Source organism: Camarhynchus parvulus, chromosome 4, assembly GCF_901933205.1.
Source record: "Camarhynchus parvulus chromosome 4, STF_HiC, whole genome shotgun sequence".
Classification (NCBI taxonomy): Eukaryota; Metazoa; Chordata; class Aves; order Passeriformes; family Thraupidae; genus Camarhynchus; species Camarhynchus parvulus.
In genome coordinates this window covers 31,975,409-32,000,875 of record NC_044574.1, presented here as the reverse complement: position 1 = coordinate 32,000,875, position 25,467 = coordinate 31,975,409, and the positions used below count along the sequence as shown (strand labels likewise).

At 35.6% G+C, this 25,467-nt stretch overlaps 1 protein-coding gene across 2 annotated transcripts; it reads right to left on the bottom strand.

Moving 5' to 3' along the window:
• Positions 1-1,177: 1,177 nt before the first annotated feature.
• On the bottom strand, positions 1,178-24,298 carry PDLIM3 (PDZ and LIM domain 3). Of its 2 annotated transcripts, XM_030947292.1 has the most exons (8): positions 24,076-24,298; positions 18,724-18,875; positions 17,051-17,135; positions 11,212-11,279; positions 7,965-8,228; positions 5,306-5,433; positions 4,059-4,170; positions 1,178-3,159 (listed from the first exon to the last, which is right to left on the bottom strand). In XM_030947292.1, the coding sequence occupies exons 1-8, from the start codon at positions 24,166-24,168 to the stop codon at positions 2,970-2,972; spliced, it is 1,092 nt and encodes a 363-aa protein (XP_030803152.1). In that variant the 5' UTR covers positions 24,169-24,298; the 3' UTR covers positions 1,178-2,969. The 2 variants fall into 2 exon arrangements, with proteins under 2 accessions (XP_030803152.1, XP_030803153.1); XM_030947293.1 differs by lacking the exons at positions 7,965-8,228; positions 11,212-11,279 and adding an exon at positions 11,738-11,925.
• Between the last annotated feature and the right edge of the window lie 1,169 nt (positions 24,299-25,467).

Sequence of the window (25,467 nt, the reverse complement as noted above, 5' to 3'; positions counted from 1 at the left end):
TTAGCTGCTTTAGAGTAGTTTCTAAGATTTCAGATTTTTTTGGCAAAACTGTATTACTTAAAAGAGCAAAAGCATCTCTCTTGGAAGAATTGATTCAAAAGTAACATATAAATTAACCCGTGTATTTTCAGAAGTAATTCTTGGCTTCCTCATTTGGAGTATTGCAGTTTCTTATAAGTTTTTAACATCTCCCAGAACAGCCTTGCTGTTTATGTAGCAGTAGCATAACTAGGGAAAGCTTTTCACACTTGCTGATCAACATCTGAAGAGTAGAGATGAAAGGCATGTGAGGTCGCTCTTCCTACCTTTTTCTCCAGCTAAAAATAAATGCCATGCCTGCCTTTGGCTTGTAATATGTGTAAGAGTCCAGGCACAGCTGAGAGGCACAGTGTCATTAAGCTACCATCAAGATTGACTGGCTACACTTCTGAATACAGAAGATAAAGTGGGTAGAACTTTAGGTGGCCACCTTATGTACCAGGAACCAATGACACCCTACTGAGTAAAGAATTTGACCTTGAGGATGCAATAGAGAGAATTGGTGTATCTTCCTCTCACATTTAAAACTATATTCAGTTCTCCCAGACTGAAGTGATTGTGGGGTGAGATTTCCTATTTTTCTCGTCTATCAGGATCAGAGGTTTCAGAATCTGCATTAATTGAAATAAGGGTTGACTTGATGTTATACTGTTGTATGGATTTTCATCTAGGTCAGTACCTGCAATTAGATAGGCTTACCTTCTGATTCTATCAAAGCCACATCCAACTTCAAACCTCCCAAAATAGCACTACATGATGATGCAATACTGCTGAACTTACCCCAGAGTTTCAGCATCAGGACATGTTCTATGAGTTCTTGTGTCTGCATTTCCAAGAGTTTCCCCACATTTACAATTGGTGTATTTGGTGTGTTAAAGAGAGGAGTTTTGAGTCTTTAGTTTGGAAAGCACATTATCTCATTCTGTTTCAGAAAGCCCTGGATATGTACTCAAATGCCTAATATAAAAATTGTCTTTCATTCTTGCCAGGGATCTGATCAATCCAAAGCACACTGCTCTCTCCAACTGAAATCCAAACCTCTGTTGTTGTCAGGTCACTTGACACTCACACTTCCTCATTTTCCATACCAGATAAAAACAAACACAAAATATGTTTCATATGTAGTAGTTTTAATTTTACTTTTAGTTACTCCACAAAGACATAAAAATTAAACAAACATTTGAAATCACCAATGGCATTTTAAGTTTGTAAAAATAGACATTATGCGCACTCTTATTTTCAAAAGGATTTTCAGATTTATGAGCTGTATCAATGGAAAAATATTAATACTACACATTTCCTCCATGATACCTGAGGAGCAGAATTGTATTTTGTGCCCAAAAATAATTCAGGAACTAGCCTTGAAAAGGGTGCAACACTTTTTAAAAAAAATCTCTGCTTTTGATATGGAAATGTAAGTAATAAATGCAGTGACACACACATTTTGAAAACATTTGAGTTCTGAAACAATACTTTAAGACATTTTGAAAAGTCTTTGAATGTGTGGAAATTGTATTTAAGTCTTTGAGACCTGTGAATTTTTAAAATAAATTTAAAGTATGTATAATTTATTTTGATTCCATATTCTACTTGTATTATAGGTTTCTTACAGTATAGAATGGGAAAAGTACATGGGATTGTTTGTCTCTGGGTTGTTAATTTTTTGCTAGTCTTGTGGACTTGATATAAAATTTTGTAGATTTTTCTACTTTAGAGCAGGTTCAAACTACCCCAATAAAGAATTTATGACTTGGTTTGATGTTTTCTAAAAGTGCAAAGTATGGTTTTCCTGTTACATGTATTTATGTGGCTGGCACCTACCAGAAAACAGTGTAGTCCTTGACAAGTTTCAGAAATTGATTACAAACCCATATTCCTTCAGCTTTTTGGTTTTTTATTCCTTAAGACTTCACCAGGCTTTTTTATAAAAGACCTTGCCTTTGCATATTTTAATTAACATTTTATTTTAAAGTTGTCCAAGCTTTAATTTGCCAGCAATAAAGATATTGTGATGATATTTCCCCATTGTTTCTAGTATGGAAATTGAAATATGGAGATACAAAGATCCACTATCATTTTCTGCAGAAAAAAATTAAAATTTGTTTTCATTCTCAATTCACAATGAATTCACAATTCCTATTAGAGTGTGAGGTTCTTTTTCCAAAAAAACGCAATTTATGTGTGTGCATGCTTTCAAACAATTTTCTGCAAAGTGATATGAAAGTTGATATCATTTCAAAATCATTAAGACAACATAGAACTTTGCTTTGCTTCATACTAACCAGCCTTTATTATACTAACCACTTATTGTATGACTTGATATTTATTTTTTATCACAGTTGCTGCATCAGAAAATTAAGGCAATATAACCCCAAATTCAGAGCAAAGTAAGCAAAACATGTTTGGGGCATACATTAATGATAGTTGAATAATAGCAGACATGAACAACTGCTTGTTTTGTACTAAACATGTAAAATTGCTGCTTTTCTAATCTGTCAAGTTTCTACATTTATAGCGGCCCAGGCTGTAAGACTTTGATGGCGTTGGTGTTTGCACAAATACCTACTTTAAGTTAAAAGTAATGTCTTGCTTACAGCACTTATGTATATAATATATTTATGTGTGTACATAATGCTGTAGCATTCATGTAATACCTCAGCTGGTTCACTTTTTGTGTTCTAGGACAGCTTTTTTAGTTTAAACTTCCTTGAGTTGTATTGACAGTTTCAAAACCAATATTTTAGCAGAATTTTGCTGGTATAATATACTATTGCTGGCTAACAAGGACTTCTTCCTCTCTCAGAATCCCACAGGGAAAGGTTTAAAAGCTGCTACTTTGGATTTAGGCAGAAGTCCTGACATTGGTACTGCAGTTCTAAGCTGGTAAAGGCTTTGTGTGTGCATGCATATATTTGTGTGTTAACCTAGGACTAGCATTTGGGGTAAACCGTGACTGTTTCATATCCCTCTGGTGGCCTCATGCGGGCGCGGGCGTGAGCTTCACAGTACAGCTGGCCCTCCACAAAGAAGTAGCCTTTTTGTTTCAGGTTGAGATCGCAGTCAGAGCACACAAAGCACTCCGGATGCCGGTATTTATCACGTGCCTTCACCACTGTCCCTCTATATGCAAACAAGGAAAAGAGAAAGTCTCAATCAATTAATATGAATTTAAAATGAGAAAAGAAACTGCAGCAACCCGGACTATTAGAAGATGTCTCTGACCATGGCAGGGGGGTTGGAATTAGATGATCTTTAATTCCCTCCCAACTCAAACCATTCTGTGATTCTATGATACAAGGTATGTTCAAGGTATTTATTTTAAGGCTTTACAGTTGTTCATCTTGTGGTTTTAGAAACTACTATAAAATTTAAGGTTGGATGCTGAGTTTGAGTAAGTGACATAAAATGCTGTAGAGTTGATCACATAGTTCACGAGCACTGGAAAATGAAGGGTTTGAAGAAACATGTTGGTTTGGTTACAAGACAGAAAGCACAGCCTAGCCTATCAAAAGGGTGACAAAATCACTTTCGAAACCACATTGCTTTTTCTTCATGTGTGTGTTTTCTCAGTTCATCATTATCTGTGTTCTTTGCTGAAGTTAGTGATGTCAATCAGGTAGAAATCTGATAGTTTTAAAACAGGACTGCAGAGCTTTCTGAATACTCCCACTGGGTTGGGAAAAGGATGCTTTGCATTAACAAGAAATTTTTGAGAATTCAAAGCCTGACACAGCACAGCACAGGTAGCTGCTGGTTTCATTGTGTAATTGTTAATAGTTGACTTGCAAAAGGTCCTGAGAAATCTCAATTAAAACCTCAGTGGTACTTTGTCAAAACTTATATAATCTGTATTAAAATTGTTGAAGGTACAGGTTATAATTTGGCATTTTGAACAATATATTTCTATACCCCTGTTCTCTAGCAGCATTACAGGAATGCTCTTCTGTAGTTTGCAGTGGTGTTTGAGGATGACGTGTGCTTGAGCTGGGGATTTCTAAAATGAAAAAGAAACAACTTACAGAATCCCACTCCCACATTTGTCACACTGTGGCACTTTCTGGACACCAGGCATGGCAGTAGGTATCTTTGTTACAGGTGCTTTCACACTTCTTGTTCCCACAGGGCGCCCATCTAAGAAACAAAACAATCCTGTTATGTACAGGATAATATAGAAGCATCTGATGCAGTTAAATACTATTCTGCGCTTTTCTGTACTTTCTGTACTGTACATACACTTCTGCATGTATTTACAGGCTTTCACTTACATGAACAAACAATGCAGTCCCACTAGAAAGGTTTGGTAGGCCAGATTCCACCTCTTTGGAATCAGGAGAAATATTGCGTAAGCTGTAGCCAAAAGCAAGTCCAAAAGAGATTGCACATGCAGTGCTCTCTGCTGCATGGACATCACCTAATTCTCTGAGAGTAGGTTTTGGGTACAGCAGAGAGGGAGGAGAATTGGACTTTAACACAGAAACATGATATAATCAACACCTATTTTCAGAAAGCTTCTTATTTATATAACTAACTTAAAACAATTTGGAAAGATTAGTAACATGACATGAATACAAAATAATAGCAAAATACAAGAAAATGCTAAGTAAAATCCCACAATGATATATATGTAGACAATTGGATGTCTTTATTCCTTCTCCAGTAAATGTTGATATATAAACATTAAAATTTAAAATATTACCTTTTAGGTTAATTTTGGTTCTATTTTGCTCTTTATGCTTACTGTAAATATAATGAACTTGCAGCCTTTAATAATTTTTTTTTCAAAACTTCTTCATTTGAAGGAAATATGACTGAAAATTATATTGTCTTCTTCAGTTTTGATTTAGAATGAAGAGGAAATAAGTTTTAAGGGGATTTCAGGAGTTAGTTTAAATTCCTCTTTTCCTGGATATGGAAGAGGGTGTTTTCTTTCTTGGTGTCATGAGTATAAGCAGCTTGTCCCAAAAATTCTCACAGATAAAACTTTATTGTTCAGTTAAAGTCAACTTTGGATATTAAAGATCTTAAAATCGGAGAGGAAATTCTGGAAAATGTGATCAGCACCTGCATTGTATTTGCAGAGGAGACTGCTTGCTGTACAAGCAAGGAGTAGAAATGGCAGAAGACCGGTGTGGTAGCTGTAAGGTTGGGAATTATTTGGGCTTTCAGGAATTGTATCTCTAATCTTTCTTACTTTCTTCACAGATTCCCCCCTCCCACAAACATTTAAAAATGATTTGAAAAGGTAGAATATGTTGTTATTAACCACCTTCCTCGGAGACTAAATTCTGGAGCACCTTAAAGGAGCCAGACTGGCGTGGCTGACTGGGCTCCTCCTGGTTGGCGTGCAGCATCTTGTACACATCAGACTGACACACTGAGTTGGGAGATGGGTCACTGTGTTAAAGAAGGAAGAGCAGATAAAAACAGTTTATCAAACATAACTCTAAAGCAACGTCTCTACCAGTCATAGAGTATGATTCAGGAAACAAACATAAAGACATGCTCCTATGGCTATTGAGAAACTTTCTTCCCAAGTAGCATTGTTTTATATAGTCTCTTTTTTATCTAAAAAGTAATGAAAAAAACTTAAATCAATGCAACTGTTACAAAAACAAATCTAGAAACTCATTTACATATTTCCATAATTACTGTTTTGACTCTACTGGCATTTGAGAAAACGCCATTTAATCTCAAAGTAGTTTCATTCCAGTAATCATCTGCTGTATTACCAGGTGCTCTCTGCTATGGCATCCAGAAGTTCCCTTTTTGCAGCAGCTGCTCTCAAGAATGTTGTTAAAATCACAGCTCATGCCTTTACATAAAGTCAGCCAAAACCTAACCAGTCAAATCTTTTGGGAGAACATGACTTCTAAGTTAGCTCGATCACTAGGTAATATGGTGATTATTTGGATTTGACTAAGAGAATTGTTATTTATTAAACATACAGAAATTTCAAAAAGGAGTGAAATAAGTACTGCAAAATAGGAAACACTGTAAGGTGAATACTGAAAAATGGATGCTCTATTTCTTAATTTAATAAAAAATAAGACAAGGATTTCTTTTGCAATGGCAGTGTTATAATAAAAATATAAAGCAATTTATTGTCCAAACAGGAGTTGGTGGTTGAATCTCAAATGACCTGTGAGACAAAGATTTTACTGAGAATATTTAATGGCATTTTAAACTCTGCTGAATATTTCAAATTGTTCATGATAAATGGTGTCCTAAGTAGTCGAGAGGAAGAGTAGAGCACTGTATGCACTGACAGGAATTACACTGACTATGTAGCATTTATAAATTTCATACACTTACTGAGGGTAATCAGAAGCATCCAAATTTACTTTGATAAAATCTGTTACAGCTACACACGCAAATGTCCAGTTTAAATTTCCTGTTGCAACTGGCTTACTACTGTCCGCAAAGAATTAGACTGGGTTTTTCTTTAATGGTTTGGTTTGTTTCTCCAGGTAGCATCCAAGCTGCCAGATGGCCCAGTAAGAGCAGCAGCAGTTGGACAGTGACCCCTGTTGCTTAAGTGAATTTTTTGATCTTCATCAATCAGTAGATTTCTTTGAGCCATCTTTAAGCTGGTGAAAAAACTACCAGTTTCTCCTGTCAGAATCTTTTAATGAATAGAAGTAGTGTAGTTTTTACAATTCTTGGCGATGTTTAATTAAACCCCTGAATTATCTCCTCTTTACTAAAATATTTATAAATATAAAGCAAGTGATAATGCAATTACATACAGAAGGCAAAAACCCCAGACACAAATGTGTCATTTTACATTTCTTAATGCATTCATAGTGAAAGCCATCCCAGAGCAAGAGACATTTCAAACCTGCATAGAGAGAGTAGGTGATGTCACAGGCACTGTGAAATCTGATTACTTTGGGCTTAATCCATTATTTCACAATAATGAAGCAGCAAATTTTTCTTTTATTGTACTCTAATTGTTCTGATTGAGCATAAATATTTGAGCAATAGAGTAACTTCACTCTGAAAAGACTTCATTAACTACAGTTTTCATTAACTAGAATGAACCAAAATACTTTTATATAGATACGGATTTTTTGTTAGCAGCAGCCAAATTTGGCAAGGTGCTGAAGAAGGCTCATTGGTGCCAGTGATTATTGCTTATTTAAAATATTAGTACTTATCTTTATTTTATGCCATACATATTATGAATTGTTAACTTACTTAAGTACTGTTGTAAAACAGGTAAAGATAAAGCAACCTAAGTGGTGAATTGTCTCCTAAAAAATGAATAGTGCTTTAAAACTTTTTATTGTATAGTCATAATTGTTATCCATGTACATAAGGTTCCTATCTGACTTTAGTTGTGCACTGAATGAATTCACAAATCAGACATGGATTTGTAGGCCTACAGTAAATTCTGTCTCTTTTTACATGAGATTTGGTTGTACTGAATGATTCTAGAATGGGAGTCAAGTATCTAGAACACTATAACCATTTATAATATTTCCTAATCTTCGTAACCTGAATTTCAACAGTAGATATGAATTTTGTTATTATTTTATGAATTATTAATAAGAGAAAATTATGAAATCATTATTAGATAAATATAATAGTTTATTTAAAAGTTTTAAATTTTGGAGGGAATCAGAGTCTTGATTTGGAGTGGTCATTCAGGTAATAATCCAGTTAGTATCATAGTTTTTATTTATTAGCTGCAATTCTAAGATTATTGCTTAAAAAATATTTATTTGTACATTCTGATGGACTCCTTTAATACTTTGGGTTAAAACCCAGATATTACTAATATTTTAGTGAATATTGAATGGTTTTAAATTAGTTGGTTTCTCTCTAACTGTTTTCCCCTTTTTCATAGGAACAGTGTGATACTATTTTTTTGGTATATTTTAAATTAGTGTATTCATAAATATTATAGATGCTGCTCTAATTACCTTATAATGGGTGTTTCCCCCAGAGCTGTAGAAACTTGGCCTTGCAGTGTTTCCATGATATTGTCATCTGAGTACAACTGCATAGGTGTGTTAAACTGGGCGTGTACAATCTTGACACCGGGAAGCTCCATTTCCAGGGGCACATTGGGGGCCATCTTAGACACCGCTTTGAGCTCCATGGGGCAGATGGAGCTGACCGTGCTAATGGAAGAGGGGGTGCTGCGCCCACTGCCACAGTCCAGCCCCGAGGGAGTGCTGCATCCACTGTGTTCATGGCCGCAGGGCAGGAAAGGGTGCAGTGTGCGTGCGGTTACAGAGAGTGAAGACAAAAGGACAGGGGTACGGTGATGTTAACAGCGCTGAAAAGCATAAATGGAACGAGCTCCAAAAAGCAAAAGTACAGAAAGTAGAGGAAAGCAAAAGTACGTGTGGTTGTTGATGATAGTTTTCCTATAAAAAGCATCAAAGCCAGCTATAAAGCAGTCCTTGAAATTCTGGCATGCATTTTCTTTAAAGATAGTAAAATTGATAGATGAAATAATTCAGTATGTAACATTATTTTACATTTTTAGTGCTAGGTTTTATTGAGAAATTCTTCTGAGTAATTCTTATAATCTATAAAAAGGGTAGCAGGCAAACTTATGTAAGTTGTTCATGTCAGAGGCAGAATAAACACCTGCAGCACTGGAAGAATCCTAGACACATCATTCCAGTTCTGTACCTCACAATTATCCCACTACACTGCCAAAAAAATACTATGAACTAGTGTAAAATAATGAATGTGACATTTCCTAGATTTACTTAAATTCTAGAGTAAGATATTTAGGAATATTTTAAAACTAGTTCAACTCTTTTTTTAAAAAAGTATTTGTTGATTATTGCAAAGAAGAAAAGTTACAAAAACATCCCGGCTTACTTTTGCTTTTCTAAATCACAGTGTTTCCAGTAGAATGTAAAGTAGTCCTTCACAAGAACAATGGGTTAATTCAGAGAATTAATCTTAGAGCTTTTGAAGTAGACTTTACATATACTTTATATAGAAAAAATAAGAAGTACACTTTTAAAAAATATTAGTGTTGCTTGACATGACTGAAGTAACTGTACACCAATTCAACATACCTGAAAAAAGATTAGCAAAGAATGTGAATATTAGACCTGAAGTCTTTTTCAGTATCACTATTTTGAACACTTCAGTCTTGTCTGCATGGTATACTTCGGGGGATTTCTTTGTTAAGGGGTATTTCTTTGCTGTTGCTGTGTAACAGCACATAACCAAATCTTTCTACAGTCATTGGTTTCATTTATGTGATATTCAGATCTGTGGGACAATAAATGTTTCATCTCTGTCCTCCAGCCTGATATCATGGTTGTGGGTGGTTCTTTCCAAGCTGTGTAAATGTGGGACAATGCTGTGTTTCCCAGTTTGATAGTACAGAACTCTGCCCAGTAACTACTCTTGGGTTTGTAGAAAACCCCAAATTCTCCCTTTGATTCAAAGCAGAATTTGTGTAGGACCACTTTCTCAAAGTTTTAAAAGGAAATACACATTTTTTCATCAAAGATATGTCAAACAAAAGCATTCCTGAAATGGTAGGCAAGCCTTAATGCAAATATAGTTGTGCATCATCACCAAGCATGAGCCAGCCAAAAAATTCACATAGGGCAACATACATATTTGCAATATTTTCTTTTAGAAGAAACAATACCACCCCATCAGATCCTGCAGTAGAATAAGTTCTGTCAGTGCTAATAGTGTTAGTAAATGGAATGTAGCAGGAAAAGACTAGAAAAAGCACAACTCTCACTCGCTAAGTGAAGCCAAAATAATATTAAACAGAATAAATGATAGGTAAAAAATAAATAGCATATAGTTATATATAAAAGACAATTTCCAGTTAGTTTGACCAGAGTGAAGTCCCAAATTCTGTCCAATGTCCAATCCATTAGCTCAAACCCACAGTCCACAGTTATATCTTATTTTAGTCAAAGTCCTATTTAGCCTCTGCTGACTGTTCTAAAGGGATATTTAGAGCTGAGGTGGTGGTTTGTTTTTTGCTGTGTTTAGCAGTGGATTAAGTCCAACTGATGAAAATTAGTAGAAAAACTGTGACAACCAAGGTTTTGTAGATGCAACACTCTTTGTCAGAGATTCTGCAGTTTGCAAGTGCAGACCTCCCCAGTGCTAGAATTCCCGACAGACCTTGCCCAACTGAAGTTCTTAAACCTGTTGCATTGCTGTTGGGGTACTTTTTGCAGTTTATTTCCTTCATCTTATATTCTGGTAAAAGGCCATTTACTTCAACATTGTCATGGAAAATACTGCATCATTTTCATTTCTGAATTGTGAGATTAGGCTTTTGATACTCATTTGATTCTTCATAAATCTAGGCACTTGTAAAATGGTACCTAGTGGTCCCAAAGCCAGCTTTGTGTGGTACCTAGTGGTCCCACAAACTGCTACTGCTAGAAAGGATACAGGATCACATCACAATATATTTCATCCCTCAGGCCCTTTTGAGCTTCCTTGTGTTTTTAGCCACAGAGTTTGCATTGGTTTTGTCCCCTGTGTAATAATGAAAACAGTAGTGAGGAATTTTATCACCAGTTAAGACAGAGATTTATTACACTAAAATGATCAAAATATATAAGATTTTCTGCTTTGGAACTTTACAAATCTGTGGCATCAGTTTTAATACTTTTAGCTCAGCAGTAGATTGTCCTCTGGAAAGAGGTCATTGCTGAAATGCAAATTTGAAATCTCTGAATGGCCTAGCTTATAACTCTCTATCTTTAGCTATATTTTATTTATATGTAGGTTATCTTTTATTTATATTTAATATGCAATATATATGTACCATCTAGCTATGTTTTATTTAGCATGTTAACAAATTACGCTGGGTTTGGTCAGAAGAGGTTCACAGTGCCAAAGATCTGTACGTGTACAATATCTGGTGCTGTGCTATAAACTGAATCATGGCTGCAGTTACTTCAGACTCTGGGCGGTATAACTGAGATGGGAGTGTAGATCTACTTTGCTTTGGAAAGAGAAATTTGAAATTCAAGCCTGAGCTCTGAAAGACAACCATTTAATTCTTTTTGTTTGTTTGCTTTTAATTTCAGCATTAGACTGTCTAATACTATAAGTAAATTTCAAATGCATCAGAATGCTTAGTTAATGGTGAGTATCCATCCATTAAAACAATAACACCATGCATCAAATCCAGCACAGCACTCAAAAGTTTATAACCTGCTTCGGCCTGAGATTATGAAAGGTTTGGGCCGAATATTATGCTTGTGTTCAAAGTAGTTGATATCCTGTAAAGAAAAAAGAGATGAAATAGCTTTCTTTGGCCTACAAATCCTCATTCAGTCGTAATGCTTTCTAGTTTAAACGTAGCTAACAATGTTTACAAATTTTAACCATGAAGTAACCATGTTTAGATTGTTCATTCCTGGTGCCCAAAATACAATCACTGTAGTGTTCAGAAACATGCATAGTAAAGTGCAGTTACAGGAGAGAAGGTTGGAGGGTAGTGTTGCAGCCCAAAGCAGAGGGAAAATTTTAGCTACCTGCAGCATTGCTACTAGAAAGCTGAATGGATAGTTCTTGGTGTTGGAAAAAAATGTTTCTTTAATCACCCTTTTTTTTGGATAATGAATCATCTCCTGAGTCTCAGAAAAAAACAGCAAGAGCTGGACTTTTAAATTGAAACCAGAACAGATAATGATATACCAGAAATGATGATGGATCATAAGTAAATACCAATACTCACTTTTGTGCTGAGTTAGGAATGAGACCCCTCAGTTGTCCGTGAAGCGCGTCTTGAATATTGCCCGATGAATAGAGCCCAATTGGAGAATTATAGGAGGAGCTCACTACCTGTCTTTTGTCATCAATATTTGCTGCTGCAACAAAAGGCTGGGCCCTTCTGTTGTGAGCTGTACCAATAGGCTTGAATTCCTGTACGTGATAGGCAGACAAAACACACAGAGCTACAATGCACACCAAAGCTAGCAATGAGTAAATCTGGCAACACCAGTATTGTTAATAACTGCATTTTTACTTTTGCAACTCTGTTATTTTTTAACTGGTGCAAGCATATTATATTTTTCCATGAATTTTTTATGTCTTACTTGAGCCATACACATTAATTTGTCACCTCCAGGAAAGCAGAAGGCTTAGAAGAAATGGGAGGGATGAATATTATAGTGACCTTTCATATTGGTCCCCAGATTTGACACGGTTTACATTATTATTTTAAAACATTTCATATATGCTTATCTTAATTTCTTTGCTTTAGTGCTAATCTCCAGCTTCTTCATTTTCATCACATAGTGATAGAGGGACTTCCAACAGTATGATTTTATTGCAAGTGTCTTATCTAGAAAACACATAATTTTTAATGCTTATTTTAACTGAAATAAAATCTTGAAGAGGCATCAGATTGAGGACATTCTTCTGAATGTATTTAATTTTTAAAGTATATCTGTGTATCAAAAATTTCACTGCCCTATAATTTAATGTGAAATCATCATAAATAAGTAAAACCCAGAAATGGGTAAATTTGAAATCATTCTGCCTATGTGCCCATATTCTGCCATACTTTTTTTTTTTGTCATTTACTAGGATAATTTCTTCAGTTTGTGGAATTTGAAAGGATAAGATCTGGAAATATAATCTCTGATGGTTTAGCAGATATCTTAATATATCCTTCTGTAGTGGTTGGCCAGGAATGATAAAGACATTTGATTGCATGAAAATTCACTTATTTGTATTCTGCGTATTTATTACAGTGTCCTTTGGGGCCCTCCCAGCTCAGGTCCACTCCTAAGCCTCAGAAATAAGGACTTTGAAAAAAACGTTGTCATCTGCTGAGGGTTTTTTCCCTCTTTCCACAGTGAGTGAAGAACATGAACTGCTGCAGTCCATCACCTTGTCCTGATGGCATGTGGCACTCTTTGGAAACAGTGAGAGCATTTGAACTTCCATCCATGTGGAATAAAAAGCTTTTGTTTCTAACAAAGAGGTTTCTACAACCTGAATTGGTCTTTTCCTTAGAAACTTGAACTTGCAATGTTAAGATAGCAGAGGTCATTAATACTCCAATTTTCATAGAAACTTTTTCCAGTTCTCCAGTTTGGGTTTGGTATTGAGTACAATTGTTATACAGCAGTTTAGGATCAGACTAAAGAAAAGTCATGGATATATAGAATATGCAACCAGAAAATGCAAACAGTAAAAAGCAGCTTTATTAAATGAAAATGTTGAGCAGCATTGCACTTTAAGAGGCTACTGAAAGCAGTAATCAGATAAATGAGCACATAGCTTTTACTTGCAATTCCTTCTTTCTGTCTGATAGAACAGAGTTGCAGTTAACAAAATGTATTAGTAAACAGAAATAATCTAATGGTTTAGGATCAGGGCTACTTAATGAAAGATATTAATGTTGAAGTATTGAAAATTGATTCATATCCATGTATGATACAAAACAAACAAAACCAACTGTGAACATTGTAATTTCATCCCCCTATTTCATTTCTTATGGAGAAATGAACAGAAGATGTGGCACCATAACAGCATGTTTGCAATGTAACAGTTGTGAAACAACTTGCAGTTAGTGAGACTTAAATTCTGCTTTCTTTATAACTCATCTAGTAATGTAAAATGTCAGTGACAGAACATACAGCAGCAAAAGTAGTCCAGCTCTTGTGTTTATTTGATATCATTGAATCTGTGAAAAGTCCTCTTTTAGTTCAAAAGCTAAATGAGAACTGGAAGTTGTTGAAATTTCAAAATAGGAATATTGGAGATATACAGTACTTAATTAATTATTTTTTTTCCCAACTGACTGATTTTTTTTCAGGGCTAGCTACATTTTTGCATTGATACAGGTGTCAGGAATAGAAATAATGTAGCACCAAAAGCCTGTAGAAATGCATCTGTCACAGCTTATATGATGGCATTCCTTGGGGTAATTGCTGTGACAGAACAAACACAAATGTGTACGTTTTGGAGGTATCATGTGACTAAGATCTTTATCTTTGAATGCTGTTATAAAGAGAGGTAGGTCTTCAAAACTAGCCCAGCACAATTGTATTGTTTCAAAAGTTGATTTTAAATGGTAATAGACTAATAACTTCTTAGAACAATGGGTTGTGTTTTTCTTAGATTTTTATACTTATCTACGTGCAAAATATATCTCCCAGGAATGCATAATCTCCTTCATAGCCAAAAGTCTAGTCTGACTCAACGTTCAAAGTTCAAAGGCAAAGGTAGAAATAAGAAAGAAAAGTTCAAATGAAAACAATTCAAGAAATTGTGGCAATGAATACAAAATTATTTTCAATGAGGTTAAAGGGATCATAACAGAAAACATTTGAGTCATCATTCTTTTACATTGACAATACAGCAGAAAGCATTTAAAAATAATTTTATGATAAAATTTGCCATGTAATGCTTTTGTTGTCTCTTTCTACTTATATTTGTTGAGAACTTTATGTTCTAAATTGCCTTTTTTCAGAATACAATGTGATTGTACTAGTTATTCTTCAAGTGGTCTGCTATTTCCTATTATTTATCCACACAATGGGTTGCTCCAGACTATCAAAATCAGGGTGGCTTTTTTTTATGTGGGAATGTGTAGCTTTCAAGAGTGACTCTCAGTCAGCCACTTAGTGCTGTGAATTAGAATTGTTGCCTCAGTTTCCTCTTCCCAGATTTAAAAATAGTGAGAAATTTCACTGTGCTCCAACAATTGCCTGTATCAGTCTCCAGATGTTTTTTTGGAGATTCTCAGGCTGATTCAGAAGTTTGCTACAGTGTGAAAGTTCCTTGTTCCATACTATATGTGGGCACAGTATTTAATTGTTTATCAGGTTTCACATAGCCATCTCCATGAATCTGTAGAATAATTTTCATTCATTGAAGCTAAAGTAAGCATTCTTTGGCCAAATATTTGGCCACATAGCTGAACAATTTAAAATAGGGTTTCCATTCATTTGTAAATATCTTTTATTAGCTTACCAACTTGAATTAGATACTTATTAAGAAGATTGTGTGAGAAATTTGTTATTGTTATTTAGTTCACTCATAATGTATTTTAAATAACTGGCTTCTCTTAATGTTCCTAGTGAATTTTAAAATGTCTATTTGATAAGAGTAAAAAAAATGGATACAATTATAAGATCTATGGCCTTCTGAGTAATTTCAGTTATTATATAAATAGAAGTCAGTGGTTTTCCATTTCTGCACATCAGTAAATATATGCAATATTTTTGGATAAAAGAATTTTATATTTGAAGTAATACATCACTGCTTTTGCATTTTTCTCCATTCATCTTGGCTTCAGTTCCTGTATTTATGTTAGAATTCAGCAAACTCTTATAAGACTTGGACAGCACAGGTTGTAGTTGTGCAAAAATTTGTCATCTGAGATTCAAGAAATTTTTACTGTTTTCTATACTGGTATACATGCTGCTGTGTCTTGTGATGTGACTAAATATGCTGTAAAATTTAATATTAAATTCCAGCAATTGTAGAAAAATAGGCTATATGTATTTTTTCTTCCACAGGCAGTGGTGGATACTCAGATGGAAGAATTTAATCTAAAATGTAAAACATTCCACAAATGGTTTAGTATATTTGCTTGCAAGCATTGCTACTTTTTGGATGCCTACTATTTATGAAATATACTTAGTACTCCTGAACTTCCTAGGAGTTCCATTCCATTCCATGAAAATGCTGGCTGTTTAATCTAGGAGAAACAGTTTTTCTGATTGCCCAATGGAGGCTGCTTTTCAATAGTCTGCCAAATAGCACTTAGTGAAATCTTGTGATCTATTTTTAAGGAACTGTCCTTTTTAGGAATGCAGCTTTCATGCAGAGGGATTGCTCTTGTGTCATGCATGCCTGCATGGTTTTCTCTACAGCTTTTTTAGTGAATTTGTTCCATTGCTAGTCATCTAATGAGTATCCTAGCTCTTCCACAAGAATATGCATTTAAAATAGTTTTGTTTCTTTGCTATAGTATTTCTGCTGCAGAAGAGGCTATATTATTTCTGATGGAGTTTGCTGTATCACTTAATGCAAGTTTTAGATCAGAATGAAGAGAGAGAAGTGCAACACTGAAATGCTGTATTAATGTTTGGGAGCATCTCTGTGAAAACAGAATTGGTGGAAGTATTTATTACACAGGGTTTATTGAAATGGAATCTAGACTTACTTTTTTTTTTCCCCTAAGATATCACAGAATAAATACTTTGACATATTTGCTTTGAACCTGGACTTCCAGGATCAGCAGAATATTCTTCCCTCCCTGCTCTTGAGATAACAGCAAATGTTTATGTAGGTTAAAGAGGAATGACAAAGAAATAAAGGATGAGTTGCAAGCCGTAGCCAGCTAATTTGCTATTAGCAATATGAAGGCTTTGACTGATAGTAGCTTTTCTTTTTTCAAGTTTGAAAAGATAGATGGCTTTCAATTGATTTGATTTGCTTTAGTCATATACAATGATCAAGACTTTCCTAGTCAGAAGTGGTGAGTGATTTGCTTATTGACCTGTGCATGGGTCTTGTGTGAACTTCAGTTCTGTGGCATATTATAAATATGTGTGGAGGTAAAGAGTTTTAAAGATCTCTCTGTTTAACTGACTACATCAAAAAGAAGTTTGTGATCTGATGAGTTCATCATTTAGGTACTTGATATTTATTCCTGAATGAAAAACTTCCTCATATGACGAAGAATCTCTAAAAGAATTAAAGCAACTTGAACTGTATCAGAATAAGAGGACATATTTTATTTCCATAATAAAACTATGATGATATGTAGACTCTTAAAGGAAAATGAGAATTTGTTGTAGCTTTTTAATGTTTTGTTTTGGTTACAGCTGAAAAATCTAAAACATTGAGTCAGATAAAATGGTGTTCCTGGATGTCATAATCATGGTGGTTCATATGAGCTTAAGCTGGCCAATTATGGATGAAGTTCTAGTTTTAGAAGTTCTAGAATTTTAGTGACCACAAGAGAGCTCTCTTTGAATTTAAAAAGGCAAATGAAAATGGTTGGGTAACTTTTCAGAGTTCATACCTGAGGTTCAGCTTCCAAATTTATCTTGAAGGGATGTGCTTTGCCATCTTCTGAAACTTGTGGGGACCATAATTTAGTTCCTGCCCTAGAAAGAAAGAAAGATAGGCAGAATTTAAATTATTTGAATTCCTATATAGTTGTGTATGTGCCCATAAATTATAATGCAGCTTGTAAATCTGCAGGCTTTTTCTATGCTTTTTTAATGTTTGGACATAAAAATATGTCAATGATATGTAACTGATATATATAAAATGTATTTACTTTTAAAAAATTATGTATGCTATTAACAATGGGAAATAGGTTGTTAATAGTTACCAGATGCAAAAGGAAAGGGAGATTAGTGCCTTTCTGACCTGAGCCAACCAAACTTTTTAGGTTTTTTTTTAATGGTTGCTAGAATTAATGTTGGGTCCTTAGAGTATTTTATATGAATAATTGACTATATTAGTAATAATCCTAAATATCAATTTCTCTTTTTTTAAAGACCATAATTTCCATGTCAAGCCTGCTTTTCAATGTTGAAGTGCAGTCTAAGTATGCAAAGTATTTGCAAGGGGAAATTGAAGTTGCACAGATGATTCTTTAAGTCACGTAGGCAGAAGTAACAAACATGAAAATATCAGTTACAGTTCTGTTTTTATTGACAAAGTGAAATGTGGCAGTTAATTTTAAAGTAGCATAGTAGTAATGTTAAATATGAATCTGATGCTGCTTCTTATATATACATTTATCACGTCTTGAAATTGACTTCCCAAGATAGTTGTTAAATGGCATATCAATCTGTAGAAGAACACTCAATTAACAGAAGAAATTTTTAACTATGGCGTGTGCTCTAGCAATTCAACAACACTCCTTAAAAAAAAGGAAACACTTTTGTATTTCAAAAGAATTATTGAAGTCAGCTACAATAAAGAGCTGTGCCTCCTTGGGAGCCTCAGGTTAATCAGCCCTGTCTTAGTTTTGGAGACAGCTGAAAGAGTGTGCCAAGTGATTCTGATTACAGGCCCAGCAAATTCAGCTGGAGATGTGAAGCTGCAGGTGGTTTCTCTTCCTGGCTCTAGTAGAGAGAAGTGAGCACAAAAGTTTCTGGATAACTGCAGTTCAGGTAAGACAGTGTTTCTCTGTTTTGTTTTGAACATTGCTTTGAGAATCATTTTTAGGCTTAATATGTTGTGACCAAAGAGATTGATTGGCTTTAAGCTCACTCCTTTGTTGCTCCTTATGAAAGTGTGATGTGATGTTGTTTTCCCTAACTGGGATGATGCAGTGGCAGCTTCATGTGTGGTTGGGAGAAGGAGGCAGGGATAAGCACATGTGGCTGAGGGAGTGTTAGAGCAGAGAGGTCACTGAACAACTGACACTAGATGAGGGTTTTATTATTTCCCCAAAACATGAATAACTGCTTGCTTACTGACAGTAAACAGAGGACTTGTGCAGTCAGCAGAATTGTAGTATTACAGTGTGAATAACCTGAGGGAAGCTGTTCTTTTTGTGCCTACAAAGATGAGTTCTGGGGAGTCTTGCTTGATCTGGAGTTTAAGAAGTAGGTCTGGTTGCTTGTAATTTTAAGGATTTTGGAAACTTCCTCAAACTATTTTAAAGAGTTACACCATCAATTGTACTGTTGATTGAGTGGTATCTTCTATCAGAAATAGGCAGATGTGTACACATACCTCTCTATTTTCAAAGAAAGCTGATGTGTAGCTGCTTTGATTCTCTCCTGGGCATCATTGTGTGTCATGTTCTCTGTGCCTAGACCATCAATAGCTATAATAACATCACCAGGGCACAGGTTGGCGGCTGAAGCCTTGCTTCCAGGTGTAATCTGAAAAGACCAAAATGTAACTGCTTAATCACCATGCATGCCCAAAGATTGATAGAGAAAATAAACTTCATCACATTCCCCTATTTCCTATTGGACAGGGGAGGTACTTTGCCAAAGACTCTGTAGTTCTGTTGTCAGGAAACCATATGAATGTTTTATTCATCATAACTCCAAGTTAGAAAGAAATTATCTTCACCTTTCTGCATTAGTCTCTACTCTGATTTCTGTAATTACTGTAACTCATCTTTAAATATTATTATAAATATACACTGCCATTGTAAATATAATTTGCTTGAAAAAAAAAGAGTTATGTTTTCCCCTTAACAACACCAAGCAGTAGAAAAGAACTGTTAAGAAATTGTGTTGCTGAACGCCTTAAAGTGCTTAGTTTTAAATCCCTTGGCATTTAAGTAACAGTGGCCCTGATCCTTCATGGTGGTCTTTGTGGTGTAATTCATACCTTATGTATATGTATCACTATCGGTGACATTCACAGAAATAGCCCTAAACTTATCTTTCTATGCTTGCTTTTTTTCTTTTTTTGTCTAATTGACAAACTTCTGTATGGTTGTGAAACTAATTGAAATGCAACATAATTTTGCTTTAAAATAACTATTGTAGAGAGGCCATGACCTTAGATGTTACTGAAGCTTATTGTAGGATTACAGGCCTCTATTTGCAAGAGATGACTTCTCCTGCCTCCACAACACTTACACATACCACATACACAAGAGGTCTTAGGTCACTGAGTGGGATTTCTGTCCCTTACGTGTGTATTGCCATTTTGGGCAACTCTTGATTACCTAGACAGCAACATGAAATTGATGCCTGTAGCGCATAAACTTCTGAAATTCATCTCTTGAACAGCAGAAGGGACAAGTTGGGTCATGGAAAGTAACATTAGCTGCCTATTTGTAAGTAAATGAGTCCCAGTGTGAAGGCAAAAAAATGTCAATATAGTCTTATTTCCAAATGCAGTTCTTTTATCTGTGGCATATATTAAATGAAGAAGGTATGGAGAGAGTTTTTCTCAGTACGGGTTGTGCTATAGTGAAAGCATGTGTTGTCTTGACTGCAAAACATGCTGTGGAGACATTATTCAGCTGTGGTGTTTCACAGTTTTCCAGCAAAGGAAGAGAGTAAGCTGCCCAGTGTACTCCCAGCATGTTCTGAACCCCAGCTTTGGTGAAGCTGGCAGACTTGTCTCTGAAGGAGACACTACTGTCAATATAAAAGCCAAATAGAAATTCTTTTTACTATGAGTTGCACTGTGTTAATATTGAAATAATGGCAAAAATCAGTGGAGTAGTTCTCTCCCCTTTCCATCTCCATTAGGTGAGTCTGAATGAGCAAAGAGATTGTTTTGTGAGCTCTTTTTCTGCATTCCCATGTGTAAACTTTTTTGATATCACTGTAGCAAAATACAATGCGTATGTTATTATCAAGTCAGGCAAACTTTCCAAAGAGGTGCTTGTGGCCAGCTTCAGACTTTTACACCCTCATCCTTCAAAACAATGAACTAGTGTATTGTGTGCTTGACAAAGTGTTCAGGTGCCTGAATAACCTATTTGAAAATGAATTGAGGAAGTTGTTCATATAGTCCAAGTCTGAAATCTCTAAAATTGTCTACTTCTCAGACTTCAACAGCTGCAAGTGTAAATGATCAGCATTGATCCCACAATAATAAGACAGGGGTTAGAGGTATGATCATTCTTCTTCCTTCAATGTGGAATTGCTCCTGATTTGGCTTAGCATGTTGTGAATATCTCTGCAATGACAAACTGCAGCGGAATTCCTTGTGTTCCAATGTGACTGTTGATGCTTTAATACCTAACTGGGCAAACCAACCATTCTTGGTTCCCTCTCAAGAGTAACTTAGCTTGTATAACCCTTATGGAGGTTACTCTGCAGCCTATGTATTTTACACGTCACAACAAATCATCTGCTGTACCTGTGACATACTGCAGCAAAGCCCTGAGATGTGATCCTGCCTTATAAAGTAGTGTGTCTGCCTAACACAGTACATTCCCCTGCAGCTGTGCTGCTAGCAGAACATGCCCTGCTCCCTGTTGCTCCTAAATCCCTTGGGTTTTGTAAGCTGTCAGCAGCTGCAGTGATACCACCTAGATGTTTGAATGGGGTTACCATCTTTTGGTGGGAGCAAGGAGGGAAAGGCACAGGAATCTGTATTTCCTATTCCTTGGCGGAATTGATCATTCCCAAGCTCCTGAGATGCCCCTTGGGCTGTAACACTTTGGTGGGGTTCTGAGCTCTATGTGCCCAGGCCTGCTAGGCTGCAAAGCAGGCACCTGCCCTGTAGACTACATTTTGTAGGAAGGGACCACATTGTGCAGTGCAAGATGTCATGGGTATGATATTGATATTGTGGGCACCTCAATAATTTAAGTGGTGCTGTTTCTTAAGGACTTATTAGTGACACATTATCTGTGTATTTTGAACACTTAGAATTGTGTTGTTACAGTAATGTTTTTTGCTTGCTCACCCTGGCTTCATGAGGTAGATTTTAGTGTTGCTTTGGGAGAATTTTTGCCTTGCTCTTCAGGCCGTGTCTGCATGGTATGCCTGTTACTTCTGTATCCTGGGTATCATGGATTTGGATAAATACAAAAATGTATGTTGGTTATTCAGATGTCACAGACTATTTAACCACATGAGAGTCAAATGTTTCCAAGGAAACCCTGAAGAAAATCTCTCTGCATCTGATAATAGACTTGTAAAGCTTATCACTTTACACCAGCATAAATATTTCAGGCTCTGTTTTTTTTGAAGAGAGCTATGAATGTCTGCAGACAGAGTGGCTAATCATAAAATTGAGTTAATATGAATACTTGCATTGTGATTGGTAAAGGTCTATAAAAATAAAATAGAAATTAAATCTGGAGTTGATATTTTACCATTCTCTCCAAACTGCACAAGTTTCAATTGTTCCTGTAATCAGTTTCATTAATACAATTTCTTTGCATCTATGCAAAGTTCCAAGTATTCTAATGTTTTCAGTCTTTGTAGTCAATTTATAGTTTTTGACAATAATAGAATTTGAATATGTTAATTTTTACTTCCCTCCTGTTCTTCCTCTCTCCCAGTGATCATGGTCTGTAGTTTTTGCATTTGCTTGAAACAGTCAAAACAACAGAACAATTTTCACATGAGCTTTTGAAGTGACATCTGTTCTTTAGACAGGTGGATAATGATCTCTTATGTCGTTTGTCTCTCTTGACAAGTCCTGATAAAAGCTGTGTCTTGTTGAACAAGGACATAGCCAACCAATCTTAACACCTGTCCAATTATTTTATTCAGAAAATATTTAAAAATAATTTATATTTATTGTTTAGTTTTTCTTGTCAGGACAGTTAAACCTAGTGTGATTGGGCTGCTTATGATAACTTTTACAAAAGGAACGCCTAGACCCTGAGGGGCAAGACTGGTGAATCTTTTGAAATGCTTTCATTTCTTAAGATGTATTGCATTAATAATAATGAGGGACTCTTCTAAATGTGTATAGTGGCAACAAAAATACTAACTTTAAACAAATTTACTTTTAATATTCTTAAAACTGAGCTAAGCAAATGTAACCTTTTTTTCCTATATATATGGATTTTTATATATATATATATATTTCATTGTACTACTTGAAACGTGATTTTGAGCATTTCTGCAATGGCTTATGTTTGTGAGGCATTTGGTAGGTATGAGTCAACTGCAAAGTAATTTATCCTTTAGAAAGTTATATTTATAGTAACATCCTTTGTTATTGCAGTTTTAAACTTCATTGCACTTAATCTAAACACAAAGAAAATACAAACCAGACACCGCTAAAATATTTTTACTTAGAGATAATGGAAACTATTTTTCTTTTAGAGGCCCATAAAAGGCAAGGAAGGCCCCAAAACATCCAGAGATTTTTTTTTAAATTCAATGTTTCTATCTCCTCTTTCTCCAAAGGCTTTGCTATATTCTATGAGTGGTTGTTATGTAACTTCATTCAGTCAAATAATAGCTTTTTAATTTACTTCTATTTAAAATAAATAAATTTTTAATGTTTTTATAAATCTGGAATGAATCGCTAAGTTAATTTTTACTAGTTACTATGTGAAAAGATGGTCCTTAAGCTTTCTATTGATTCTTGTTTGGAAGCATATTTACTGCAAGACATCACTAGTGGTATCCATCCTTCAAGGCTTTTGACATATACTCAATACCAGGCAAAGTGTATATAGTGAGTCATAGTGTAGGACTTAAAAAAGAAACCAGAAAAAAAGGAAACAAAAAACCCCATCACAATTTGGAGGCTCGTGGAACATGTATTTGTTGTGTCTAAGGTCCTGAAAAGAAGCAGACATATAAGGAGAATGAATTCTAGCCTGCTGTGCATTGAACACAACTTTTAAAATATAGAAATTCTCAAAATATGTACCCTGTCTTTTGAGCAGATCCACATCTGTAAATGCAGGGCAGCTGACAGTGTGTTGTGTGCTACATTGATCGAGTCACTGGTTTCTTATATTGCAGCTAATATCTCAAAATCCGTGAAAAAGAATCAAGGCTCAAATTCTTGCCATTTACTGGGGGAGGGAGGGCAAGGTAAATTTTAGTTTCTAAATATGGCAAACCCCACCAAATAACCCACCCTCTTTCATATGCAGGACTGGATAACTTTCTAATAACTCAGTCTTTTAACATTCATGAAAATGAAAACTTTTAGATATGTAAAAACAGTTGCTTTTGTTGCCTTTGCTGGCAATAAACAGAACTTGGTTTAATTAAATAAGAGTCAGATTAATCTGCAAAGCACAAACTCTCAGGCATGAGGAGCTGCTGCCAAGCAGTTTTCTCCCCCAGTGATCAGAGAGGCTAGTTGTGGAAAGCATAAAGGTGAGATCTTGCTTTTAGTAGGTTTAAAAGTAATTTTGAAAGCCTAGGAAGTCATGCCAGAGTTTTTCTGCTGCCAAGGCACTTGAATTTAATTTTGAGACCTTAGTAGAAGTGCAGTTAAAGTCTCTTAGACCAATCACAGAAACAAAACTTGTAAAAACTTCTAGTATTCAGCTGGCTTTCCTCAGCTACTTTTTTATCAGCTCACAGCTTTGTCTGCATCTTTGAACTCCAGAAAACTAAAAGACAAAAATCCACAGCAACTATTAAATTGAATAAATAGAAAGGAAATGGAAAGAGTACATACCCTGGTTATGATTAAAGGTTGGTTAAAATCTATTCCTCCTGAGAGCCTGAATCCCCAGGGTGACGGTCCTTGGAGAACAACATTTTGTGGCATTGTGGACGGATTTTCCTTGTTACTGTTCTCTTTTCCTTGGGTCTGTGTGAGGAGCTGAGCTGTAGGAGGAAGGCTGCTGTCAGCAGAGCACCTGCCAGACAGGGCAGCCGACCTTTTATACCTCCTAAGAAGTTTTACTCATTCCAAAGCTGTGGGCACTGCACTTTATCCCTACTCTTTGGGTGACGTCAGCCAGTCCCTCAGCTTCTCCACCCACAGAGGGGAGTATCAAACTCGGACAAATAAAGCTTGAATGCTGGAAAGTTTACAACAAATGCATCAACTTTATCTGCTGCTTCAGCGTCCCCCTCAGCCTGACAATCAGTAAGCTTCAGGATGCAGCGTCCTGGTTTCTTAAAGCAACCTTGTTGCTCACTTGATATCTTGCTGTTTGTGTTGCTGGTGTTTGATTCAGCTTTGCAATGCAGTGCTTTGATTTTGTACATGACTCTGGTTCATGTAAACAGAAATACTAAAAAGGATATTTCCCTTTCAAGGTCTTGTTTCACATCTTGTCTTATTTGTAATGTAATAGAGTATTGCATTAAAAAGTCCTTCCAGCCCTTCAGCTGCATTTTTTAGATAGTCACTTGAGACCATGGCATGCACCAGTCCTAATGCCTTGAAAAATCTGGACTGATGTCATGCATATTTCTCATACTGTAGAAGATAAATGCGGTATTAGGTGATGATGTCTTTTTTCCTTTGTACAAATCTTAGCTTTTTAAAGGTAGTTGTCCTTTACTTGTGGCTTGCTTGTACATGGTGGTGTTCATCAGAGGTTTTTGTAACTGCGTTCTTGTCAAGAATATTTCAAAGATATCCTCTGTTATTAAAGTATAATTCACATCCTGATCAGAATGAAAGACATAGTAGTGACTCTTTGAAAGTAAACCATCAGAAATGCTATCTGTATCACAAAGAGCTTGCAGGGTGTCAGTCAGCTGGTGGGGGCACAGCTTTCATTAGGAATGTGAAGGAAGATAGGCACATTTAAAGAAATAAGGCAGGTGTTTAGGTCAGTGGTGTATCCGTCTTGGTAGCTCAAATACTTTTGTGTATTTTGAAGCTGAAGAAAAATCCTCTCATTCTTTCTGAGACGTGTATATACTCTGGTATGTCCTAATATTTTGAGATTGGTTCAGTATATACCTTCAAAATATTGCCACTATTCATTTCATCCTGGCAGAGTACACTGTGTGTGTTCCAGGTCTGAACTTATCACCAAGTAGTACTTCAGTTTTTTACCTTTTCTCCTCTTTCATGATTATCTGTTTTGAGTGAAAACACCTTGCATAT

What these genes read in the sequence shown, in the direction of transcription:
- PDLIM3 (XM_030947292.1), bottom strand. Translation starts at nt 24,168, where the DNA reads ATGCCACAAAATGTTGTTCTCCAAGGACCGTCACCCTGGGGATTCAGG. An exon ending in AACCTTTAATCATAACCAGG is followed by an intron (nt 18,876 to 24,075) that starts GTATGTACTCTT and finishes TGGTCTTTTCAG; the next exon opens with ATTACACCTGGAAGCAAGGC. An exon ending in ATAATCTCAGGCCGAAGCAG is followed by an intron (nt 8,229 to 11,211) that starts GTTATAAACTTT and finishes CCATGAACACAG; the next exon opens with TGGATGCAGCACTCCCTCGG.